The sequence below is a fragment of the Lepidochelys kempii genome, chromosome 5 (genome assembly GCF_965140265.1).
Source record: "Lepidochelys kempii isolate rLepKem1 chromosome 5, rLepKem1.hap2, whole genome shotgun sequence".
Classification (NCBI taxonomy): Eukaryota; Metazoa; Chordata; order Testudines; family Cheloniidae; genus Lepidochelys; species Lepidochelys kempii.
The window spans coordinates 113,672,027-113,683,638 of NC_133260.1; the positions used below are offsets into that span (position 1 = coordinate 113,672,027).

An 11,612-nucleotide genomic window follows, 5' to 3' on the forward strand; every position below is an offset into this window, starting at 1 on the left:
CTCAACTGAATTCTCCACTCAGCATAGCCCCTTTTTTAATTCAAGGTCTGCTGGCATGAGTGGGAATAGTTTCTCTCTGGCACACAATAGGTTTGGGGTAGTTAGACTTTTTCAGAAGAATTCAGTATTGTTCCTGGATAGTAACTGACTGATGTATTCCCCCTGTCGTAAGTATAAAGGGAAGGATAACCACCTTTCTGTATACAGAACTATAAAATCCCTCCTGGCCAGAGGCAAAACCCTTTCACCTGTAAAGGGTTAAGAAGCTAGGATAACCTTGCTGGCACCTGACCAAAATGACCAAGGAGGAGATAAGTTACTTTCAAAGCTGGAGTGGGGGGGGGGAACAAAGGGTCTGTCTGTCTGTCTGTGTGACACTTTTACTGGGAACAGATCAGGAATGCTCTTAAGAACTCCTGTAAAAAGTAAGGAAGCAATCTAGCTAGAAATGCATTACATTTCCTTTTGTTTAAATGGCTGGTAAATAAGCTGTGCTGAATGGAATGTATATTTTTGTAACTTAAGGTTTTGCCTAGAGGGATTCTCTGTGTTTTGAATCTGATGACCCTGTAAGGTATTTACCATTTTACAGAGGTGATTCTTTTACTGTTTCTTTCATTAAAATTCTTCTGGGGGGATATTTTGGGGGGAAGACCTCTCCAAGTGGGCTCTTTCCCTGTTTGTACCTTGAGGAAGTTTTTAACCTAAGCTGGTAAGAATAAGCTTAGGGGGATCTTTCATGCAGGTCTCCACATCTGTACCCTAGAGTTCAGAGTGGGGAAGGAACCTTGACACCCCCAAACTGGGGGCTGCATTTTAGAGGTGACAGAGAAGCTTTGATAATCCTCATTCTAATGCCCTATTCCCGCTCTCATTACTCACATGTAATTTTGTTTGTGGTGTGCACTCAAGAATGAATTTTGTCTGTGCTGTGCTCACACAAAAATGATGGAACCGAATGTGTGTGGGGGACACACAAATGATGAGCATTCATGGAAGCCCACACTTAATGGGCGGGCTGGTGCTTGTAAATGTATTGTGGGGAGGTGGTATGTGAAGGCACACAAACGTGATTGATGGAGTTATGAGCAAGCTAATTAAATGGTAACTTAACTGGTGTGTGTTTGAAGGTGTATACTGTCTTGATTGGTGCCCTCTTCTCCCCCCGGCACCGCCCCCCCCAGCAGTAGTTTGGCCTCTTCCAGGACATCTACTCCACCAAACATCCACAACAAGAAGTTATCTGCTCGGGGAAAACAACCAAGGAAAAAGTAGCAGAGGAAAAAGAGGCAGAGATCAGGTGTGGTGCATGGTTTGTTATCGTGGAAAGATTAATTATCACTCCATAGCTCCTTTTTTCCTATGGAAGTACAGTGAACTTGCACACTGATTCATCCGTGTATCTAAGTATGTTCCCAGCTGGAAGCATGAACACCAGTAGGATGGGTCACATACTAGAAGTCACGTGCATAAATACTTTCTGGACTTGGGGTTTTAAGGCTGAACAATAATAGAGTGTTTGGTTGGATTTTTTTTTAACCAAATCATTACCACTCTGTTGCCATTTTGTATAAGAAAATAATTTATTTCAATTATTCTACGATAAAATATCATTAAGCGCAATAAATAATAGACTGATATAAATATCCTGTTACAAATATCATAAAATAATCTGAAACTATTTCCACAATGCACAAATAGAATAAATAGTAGCAACAGCGTTTAAAATTCCACTGCATCTCATTGTAAATCATGTCTAAAATGTTCATTGATTTCAGTTAGTCCTTCTAAAAAGGTTGGTATTTTTAATTTCTAAACTTCTTTGTGACTTTGTCCTGTAGTTGAAAACTGCATAATTCCACTTGGATTCTCTTGCCAGCGCTGATGCTGAACTGCTTGTCTGCTAGAGGAAAGAACTGGTATCTCTTCACCTTCATCCTGGTGAGCTGAAGGTCCGTCCTTCCGTCCTGGTAAAAGAGTCCCGCTTTCCATCATTGCAACCAAACCTGTCTCCAGATGCCCAGCTGGCTGATGAGTCTATGTTGGAATCTCTGACTGGAACTCCCGCCTCAGGGAGCTTGTTTGGAAGCTGTTCCAGTTCACATGTGTTATGCTGTTATACTGTGGTTATACTGCATGTTACAGTTCAGAGGTGAGATTGGATCAGAGAAGAGATCTTAGAAATATAGAGCAAACACACAATGTCAACAATGTTTAAGGTCCAACCCTTTCTTTTAAAATTCTTAATTGTCTTGTAACTTTTTTGCATTGATATCCTTCATTTTGCATTTTAAACCTGAGTAAATGAACAGAATATTATCACATGAAATGAAATTTGTGCAGTTGGAATTTCATGAGAGTGAATGTACGGCATAAGACATCAAGCATTATGGAGTGTTAGATGTCACTGTGGGAAGAATCTGCAGAGAGGAAGAATTCCACTGCATCCGTCTGTCTTCACCTCAGTAGTTGCAGCATCCGGAGCTGAAATGAAATTGGAAATAGTTGAAACACAAAGGGAAAAAATATAATTTTCACTGAATTGATCTCAAAAAATTAAATGACAATATCTTTTCCACACGTAAGCTCGCAAGTCTTTAAGTATGTTCATATTTTTTTAAAAAGTCTCTAGGAAGCTTCTCAAACCTTGGAATACTAGAAAGAGTTCTCATGAGGACAAATTAATTAATAGCCATGCTGATAATTGTAGAAACACACTATGTATGTCGAAGTCAGAGTGCTTTGGTCATCGGATAATGATACTTCCTTCCCTCCCATACCACAAAGCGCTGGTGAGGTGCCGAAGGATTCCACATATGTGTACTTTGTTGCATGGTCTGCCAATTCCCAACTGCACAACAGTACTGATATGTGAGAGATTATGAAGATGTGCAAAAATAAACAATAGAAGAAACACCAAAAAGTAAATCCATGTCACTGAAAATCCGTTTCCAGGACAGGACAGGAAGAGCCTAAAGCTGCTGCCATGGAAATCAGTTGCGATTTGGCCACTGATCCTATAAAAGAAGAATCAGGCCCTATATAAGCAGAGTTATAAAATATCCGTTATCTTTGTTCAGCTGTATAAATTACCTTAATGTGAATTCATTTACTCCAGGGAAAAGTTTTGTACTGTACCTTAGTTACTCAGCCTTCGAGTGAGTTTGTCAATCAGTTCAAAACATCTGGGTATTTCCACGCGAATGATCTCCCAGGCACACAGGCTGTATTGCTTTTCTTTCAGGAAAGCATCTATCCCCTGAAAGTATTTTTTCACTCTCCGACTGGTGATCTGGAGGTCCTGACTTTCTGGGTTGGTTAAGCCCTTCTCTGTCTGTGCTCTCAAACAAGCCTCCAGCCGCTGAATTTGCTGGTAAAGGCCATTTTGGAACCTGACTATGGAAGCCCCATCCCAAGCACTTTGGGTGAGGTTTTTGCTAAAGATGTTGAAGATCTCTTGGAGGATCTCTTGAATTGCCACCTTGGCATTCTCCTTCTGGGACACTGGGAGTTGGAGGGCATCCTGGGTGGGTTTGAAAGCTGCCCTTTCATTTATGCATTGTGAGGGGAGATTTCCGCTCACTTTCTCCAGAAGCTCCAAGCTCTCTTTGTTCACTTTGTTCTGCTGGAAGTGAAGCATGGTACAGAGCTGAGATGAGATTTCAGTGGAGAAGAGCAGTATGAGGCAAATGTGCAGCAAACACCTGGTGGTCATGCTGATGTCTTCCACTTCTTTTCTTTGTGTGGAACCTTGAGCCTGGAGTTTGTTGAGGGTCCTATGTAGACTGCTGTGTCTTTCCTTCATGTCTCTGACTTTAAATAATTGGCTGCAGAATTTTTGTTTCATCATTTTCTGTTTTTTTTTAAAAGGTTTTTCCCTCCTGGAGGCTTCAGTCTTTTTCTTTCTGTATAATTCACTGCTTTCTAGATTCTTTTACCACGCTTCCTCCTTTTTGTATTGTTGTGAAAGTGACCAAACCCCTTTCACTTATGCTGGATCCACATACATACAGGCTTTTCATGATGCATTAATTTAAAGATCTAATATAATAAGATCATCCACACTTCAGAAGTGGTAATGAGAAGACCGCCAATTCATCAAACCCTACACTTTTCTCATTCATCACTTCCTGCATTTGACAGACAAAACTAGTTTAGGTATATTTAAAGTTTTGAGGCCTGGAGGAAGTGGGAGGAAAGGGTTGGCCTCAGGGGAGCTGGAACAGTTTGTATAGTGGGGCTGTTGAGAGCCATTGAACCAAACTGTAAACTGTGAATATGTATGAAACCACTTCAAGCCAGGGGGTATGGCAGCACCTATGTTAGGCCTCCCAAAAATAATGGTAAATTTCAACTTCAGTCATGCAACCTGAAAAGCACACTTAATATGTAGACACCAGCAAATATCGGTATCTTCCTTCTAGGAAAACACTGGAGATAGAGAGTGAGCTCTGAGAGAATGGAACCTTTTTTCAGTTTTTGTTTACTTCCAGATCTCAGTGTATATACTGAAGCTGAGCAATCGATGCAGTTAGATGGTGTGAACATGTTGTCCTATTGGTCACTCTGAGTAGTTGACAGTGGTGAAAAATGGAAGGTAATTCGTAAAACAGGATGAGCAATTAGTTACACATACTAGAGAGGTACCCACATGGATGATTGTGATTTACAGTGGGGCCAGAAGGAGGTGATTTGTAAGAGAAGTCCTGATTTGTATTTTTAACAGGCATGTCCCTGGGTTGTAGTCATTCAAAGAATTTTTTAAAAATCAAAATCAGTGTTCACCATTTTGGCTAGTTCCTTCTCTTAACTTTTTTGTTTTCCCCTTGGCGTGGGCAGGGAAATTCTTCAGCTTTGATTTAGCCTCTTTGTTTCCTGTGGTCACATTTCATTTTCTGGTTCTCTTCCCCTAGCACAGACTGTTGTGCTGGATTTTGCCATCGCGGCAGGAAAATGTGTTTTCATCCAAAAAGAAAACTATTTTCACTGAAATTAGAAAGGAAGAATCACCTGAATAAACCATGAAAACATTTCTGTGCATATTAATTTGGTTAGAGTCTCCCAAGGCTTCCTGCACTTTGATAAGAACTATCAGAGTCTTGCATCAGCTACATGAAAGTTTCTGAATAGTGCAGAGAAAGCAGACTTAGCAGAGCCCCCAGATTGCCATGCACTACGCTCCCTATTCTCGCATTACTTTCCATGGGTGTTGGGGATGTTTATCCCACACGAGGGTGAGTCCAGAGAAGATGTTGAGGAGAGAGGGAAATAAGTACTGTAGTATGAATACTAGGAGAGGATAAGGTAACAAAGTAATCACAGGGTAATGCGGGGCAGGGGAGCCAAATCATCTTTTTCAATAAATCTATATGGTGACAATAATTTAGGGGTACTTGAATAGTTGTTGTTGTATGGCTGCTGAAAGCCAGTGAACAAAACTGTAAACACTGTATATAATGGAGACCATGCATTCACTTGCTAATATTTCTTGATGCTGCTCAACCCCAGCACCCCTACTTCCATCTTCCCTGCAGCAAGTAGGCAAAGAACCAGTCTATTATTTGAGAAAACTTGGTTACAAGGGCCTCAGAGCCTGCTGCAGAGGATCCATGCAGGGGTAGAGCCCTCTGCTTATGCCTCTTCCCTGTGCCACATGGAAGGGTGTGTGGGGTGAGATGAGGTGCCGTGGAGTCAGAAGCTTTTGCTCCCAGTTCCCTCTTGGGGTGTTCTCCATACAGTTATGATCCACGTGTGGGGCCTGGAACGAGCAGACGCGCATTGAGCTGGGGCAGTACTACTACAGGTCTGGTGGGTGCATCTCTCCATGTCACCTACAGAGAGTATCTGAGGCAACTGCAGTCTGAAGGAAGCCCTGGTTTCATGGCTGTAATGGAACCTCGCTGACAGGGACCGGAACGGGGCTCTGAGTGGTCCCAACAACTGATGCAAAAACTGAGTAGCTCTGTGTGAAAAGACCTAGTGTTCTGTGTAGAAGCCACAGGCTCATCTGCTTCTATGATGAAGGCTGGGGAGAAACCTGCTAGTATCCGCTCCTGCCTGCCAGTGGAAGGATAAAAGTGAGCTGAAGTGGGGATGTATTATTAGCATGTTCCTCCCTTTTTATCCCCCTGTGGTTGGCTTTCCCACAGGAAGGCCTGAAATCTTAGATGATACATGGCATCAAATGGCTTCTTCAATAGATGAATGGATTTTTTCCACATAGCACAGCTTATAAACAATATGATGGGATGAATGTCAGGAGGTTCCCCACTGCACTCCCTGGGCAACAAAGCAGTTAGAGTCTGAAGAGTTTGTATGGCTCCCAGGTGCTATATGACGGCCATGTTCCATCAGAGGGGCGGGGGATACGTTATGGGGGTGGTGATTTTGTAATCCTTGACTTTTTCATGCAGTCTACTTTTGCTCTCATTATTCTCAGATGATTGTGTTTTGTCAATATAACCTTTGGCTCCAACTACGTGAAGGAATGAATGAAGGGAGAAAGATTTGGGCAGGAAAGAACTTGGACAGCTGATGGCTACAGCTCTTGGAAAAAACTGCACCATAAGAAAGGAGAGGCATTTGTTTTAAGAGTTAACTCCTTGTACATGCCTCTAAACCAACAGGTCCCAAACTGAGTTTTCTGAATCAGTGGCAGTACGTGGAGTACTGGGTGATGGTCTTCAGAGAACTGGCAGATCCCACGTTCCTTTAAAGACCGCTAACCTTATATAAATGCGTTTCTAGTACTACCTTTCTTTGTAAGCATTTGGTGTACCTGCCACACAAATGTTAGCTGATCCTGAATGGGAGGGGAAAGGATCAATTTTTGTAAGATGAGGCCCACATAATGAAATGTTTGAGAACCCCTCAGCTAAAGAGAACAGAGGGCAAAAGCTTCTGCAATGCTGCCATCTGTTGACTGTGAAGAATTTAGTCTCCTACTAGAGACACCATGGTTTTGACTGTGTTACAAAAGGGATTTAAAATGGGACATACCTTCCTGGTTTTTTTCCCAAAGGCAGGTTTCCAATCAGTGTAAATATTCACACACACACTTTGTTTTTTCACCATTTGAACATTTAATGTAATGGTTGTTTGACTTCTTTAAAAACTTTTAAATAAGAAATCTCCAGATTTAGAGTGTGACTTAAATTAATGCTAGACAATGATGGGACTGACTAATAGCTCTTCAAAAATACTATCTACATACCCAAACTTGGCAACGAGATCCGGTCCAATGGATGGTTTTTGTTTTTGTTTTTTGCTTTCAGGTAATTTTTAACTTTTGGGTTCAGGGTAATTTTTAGTCATTCACAGCTCAACTGAAATTTTGATGCACTGTGATCCTTTAGCTGGTGGTTGTTGGTGCAACATGCAGTCCCTAAGCACACACGCTTGTTTTGGGAACATCCGGGGGAGAGCAAAGGGAAGCAGCAGCAGATGCTTACAAGCCTGATTCACAGGAGGGGTTGGGTATGTACAAGCTTGATAGTGTTTGTGAGCCAAGTGTACCCAAACCTGACTGGTGGAGGGGGAAAATTAGACCCACGTAAGCCTCCCTGATGGTGGTAGTGGGGGAGATACGGAGTCTGCGTACATGGAAACGTGACACACACATCTCATTGGGGAGGAAGGGGACAAGCAACTTTGTACCAAGACAGCCTGAAGTCTTCCCCTTAGAATGCCTGTGTCTCCATCATCCCTTTCATTTCATCACAATGAGCTACTGCTCCAAACACTTGCAACTACAAATGTTGTGGGTGAAAATGATCTGTTAACGGGCAGAAACACAACAGCTGCAGAGTTGAGGTTGTGGTGTGTGGTCTGTTGGAGTGGTAAAACTAGTCACCCTAGCTATTTTTCTTATGGAGTCACTGCTGAATCAGGGTTTATGTTCACAATGTATTAGAGCATGTTGTCAAGTTTAACTACTTATGTCAAAGGAAAGCTCGTGTACTTAAAGTATGGCAAATGTTCACAAGTCCTTTGCTGAACTGAATCTTAAGGGAAAACAAGAGAAGATTTTTATTGGATCTCTGTTTTTTAAAAAAAATCTAATTAGTACAAATCACTACTGCTGTAGGTTGCTATTTTGTAGAAATAAATATTTATTTATAAATATTAGAAAACCTCTGAAAAAATAAATAAAAGCAATACATTAATATTGTGAATAAATATAAATGGATCAACATAAAGACACTTTTACAAATCCAGTAAAATGATCTGAAAATCTTTTCACAGTGCACGAAAAGAATATAGATTTGGACTAGTTTAAAATTTCAGAGTGCCTACTTTAAAGAGCCTGGGGCTCCAGCCGATGCAGGGACCCCAGGCCCTTTAAATCTCCACTAGAGCCCCAAGCCCCTGGGTAGCGGAGGCAGCTGAGAGCCCCTGGGGCTCTGTCGTCGATTTAAAGGGCCCGGGGCTCCACTGCGGTAGCGGCGGATGGAGCCCCAGGCCCTTTAAATCACCCCGAGCTCCGGCACACCCAGCCGCCTCTGCAGCTGGTAGCCCGGGATTTAAAGACCTGGGATTTAAAGGCTGGGCCTCTTCCGGTTGAGGCAACGCCTCTTCTGGTTGAGGCCCTACCCCCTGCTCAGGACTGTGGCATACTAGCAAGTCCTTTAAGTTACTTTCATCCCTGGATGTAGGAAATCTGGTGGAGGATCACCTGGATGGCCACTTTGGCAGTCTCTTTCTGGGTTTCTCTGGGCTATTTTCAGCAAAATCTTCTGTTTAACATTTTCTCATGTGAATAAATCAGTCTGGTAATGGCAAGGAGGACATAAATAGTGCAGTTGAAGTTTGGCAGTTTGCTTAATTCAAGATGGACTGATAGGAGTCTCGAAAGCTGCTGATTCGAGAATCAGTTTAGAGACGCAGGACTCCAGTGGAGGTGCAGTTTCATTCAGCTGTTTTCAGAGCATCATTACTGGAAGCATCACGTGCTGGAATGAAAAAGGGGACTGGTTCAAACATGGAGAGATTCAAATGCCAAATAGAGGCCATCTTTTTCTAACCAGATGTCAAATCCTAAATCCTGAGCCTTAGTGCACTTGTCATCCTGTCACAATTTGTTGTTACTAAAGCTGTTGAATTTAGCGGTAAACAAAAGAAAGAAAAGCAGAATAAGAACCCTCGGCCATCCCTATGTGCAAAATGAGCTGATGGGATAGAAGAGTGTGAACACAGACCCCCCATTTTCTGGTGTCCTAACTGGAACGTTGTCTAACGAGACAGTTGTTGAAAGGGGTCTTCTCACTGTTCTTTTCTATTTGGCATAGTTAGTTATCACGTAACAATATTTTGTCTTTAGTTAGCAGTTATGATATATTGGTATATTTTTCATATAGAATATTGTGTGTGCTAGAGAAGCACTAAATTATATGCTACTCTGAAAAGATTTGAGCATGCGTTTGAAATAGCTGTATGCATAAAATTACTATGGGAGAAAGATTGGGCCCGACGTATTAGGAGTTATAACCCTATCACCCATCTTTCACCAGCTGTTTTATTCAAATAATCTTATTTGAGTTTTTCTAGGAAAAAAGAAAAGATGGTACCTTCATTTTCAAGTCTCTTGGTGAGTTTGTCGAGCATGAGGAAACATCTGGATATTTCCACACGGATGATCTCCCAGGCACACCGGCTGTATTGCTTTTCTTTCAGGAAATCCTCTATTTTCTGGAAGTATCTCTTCAGTTTGAGGCTGGTGAGCAGGAGGTTCTCATTTCCTGGGTAGGTTACCTCCTTTTCCATCTCAGCACTCAAACACGTCTCCAGCTTCTCAATCTGCTGGTGAAGTCCATTTTGGAATTCCTTTATGGAAGTCCCATTCCAGGCAGCTTGGGTGAGATTGTTGTTAAAGATATGGAAGAGCTCTTGGAGGATCTGCTGGATGGCTACCTTGGCATTCTCTTGGTGGGACAGTCGGAGCTTGAGGATATCTCTGGGCTTGAAAGCTATCCCTTCATTTAGACATTGGAAGGGAAAGTTGCCACCCATTTTCTCCAGACGCTCAAAACTCTCGCTGTTCATTCTGATTTGTAGAACATGCAGCCTGTTACAGTCCAGACATGAGATTTCACTGGAGAAGAGCAGCACGAGGCAAAATTGCAGCAAACTCCTGCTGATCATGATGATGTCTTAGATTCCCTGTGTTTGTGTAGAACTTGAGCAACTGGTGCCTGTTCAAGGTCTTCTGTAAACCTTTGTGTTTTCGACCCATGTCTCTGAATTTAAGTAGGAATTTAAGGATTCTGTAGCAAGAGATTTTTCCTTCATCACTTTCTACTTTTCAAGCTTTTGCCTGCTTGAAGTTTTTACTTTCATTTTCCTCCTTTCTATTTAGTGGAAGCGAACAAGTCATTGGAAGAACAAAATCACAGTCATTCCCTTTTTTTAGAAGAAAGAATCCCTATATTTCTTTCCTGAGGGCCCCCCGCCCCACCCTCTTAGATAAAGAAAATTTAAAGGGTGAGAAGAGTGATGATTAACTGTTTCTTCCAGTTACAGGTTAGAGTAGGGACCTGCCTGTCTACTCCCAAGTATCTGTAGTTAGTAGTGCTAGGCAGATGTAAACATCTGTTAGATCAGTAAGTTACATCAGCAAGACTATCCGTCTGATGAGAGAGGAAAATCCCTGTGTGTAGGGAATACCACAGGATGGACAGAGGGCACTGAGAAACTGGGAGGTTTACTTAAGAAACTGATAACTGAAAATACTGTTCCAGAGTAGCAGCCGTGTTAGTCTGTATTCGCAAAAAGAAAAGGAGGACTTGTGGCACCTTAGAGACTAACAAATTTATTTGAGCGCAAGCTTTCGTGAGCTACAGCTCAATTTGTTAGTCTCTAAGGTGCCACAAGACCTCCTTTTCTTTTTGCAAAGACTGTATGGTTGGTAATATGCTAGAGTGACTGACATAAATGAATGTTACTTTCAAACGTGTTTCCCTTTTCACCATTCAAGCTTTATTCTTTTTTTCAGTGTGCATTTCACTGAGCTTGGGCATTGAAATTCAAGTGGGCTGATGAGTGAAGTTTGCATCCTGTAGCAAGTTTCACTTTCTGTTTTTCACACCGTAGCACTCGGCTGTCGTGTTGGAGTTTCCATCAGTGAAGGGGAATGGTTTTCAACCCAAAAATTGAAAAGGAATATTTTCATATTAATTTTAAAGAAGGAAAAGAAGAAAACATGACCATATTTCTGTTCGTGTCACTTCTTTTACATCTTCCTCTCCCATCACCTTGAGCACTTTTTAAAATCATAATCTAGAGTTTTGCCTAAACGATTTGGAAGCGTCACTGTAAAGAAGGCAGTTTATTGTACATAAGTATACCATATAAGGGACCCAATCATACCAGAGGTGCTGCACCCCAATCTTGCATTTACTCCACTGGGAGTTCTGCGTGTGCATTTCCTGGCAAGCTGAAGCTTCAGGAGATAATAGTTATATGAAAGAGCAAGAAATTAAAAAAATCTGAATCTTAGCTGTTGTTGTTCAAGTAAGAAAGCTATGGGAATAAAGACACAAAGTGTCTCAGCATATTTTCATCAGCAATGAGCCTGTTTTCTGGGAAAGGTTAGATGCAGACTGAGCTGGGTGAAA

General features: G+C 41.8%; 2 protein-coding genes across 2 annotated transcripts; both read right to left on the bottom strand.

Moving 5' to 3' along the window:
• Positions 1 to 3,139: 3,139 nt before the first annotated feature.
• On the bottom strand, positions 3,140 to 3,715 carry LOC140912120 (interferon beta-like). The gene has a single exon (XM_073346283.1). It carries the CDS (start codon positions 3,713 to 3,715, stop codon positions 3,140 to 3,142), a length of 576 nt encoding a protein of 191 aa, XP_073202384.1.
• A 5,813-nt stretch (positions 3,716 to 9,528) lies between these two features.
• LOC140911964 (interferon beta-like) lies at positions 9,529 to 10,140 on the bottom strand. Its single transcript, XM_073346122.1, has one exon. It carries the CDS (start codon positions 10,138 to 10,140, stop codon positions 9,529 to 9,531), a length of 612 nt encoding a protein of 203 aa, XP_073202223.1.
• Between the last annotated feature and the right edge of the window lie 1,472 nt (positions 10,141 to 11,612).

Bases quoted from the DNA above. Each gene is read 5' to 3' on its own strand.
- LOC140911964 (XM_073346122.1), bottom strand. From the start codon at position 10,140: ATGATCAGCAGGAGTTTGCTGCAATTTTGCCTCGTGCTGCTCTTCTCC.
- LOC140912120 (XM_073346283.1), bottom strand. From the start codon at position 3,715: ATGACCACCAGGTGTTTGCTGCACATTTGCCTCATACTGCTCTTCTCC.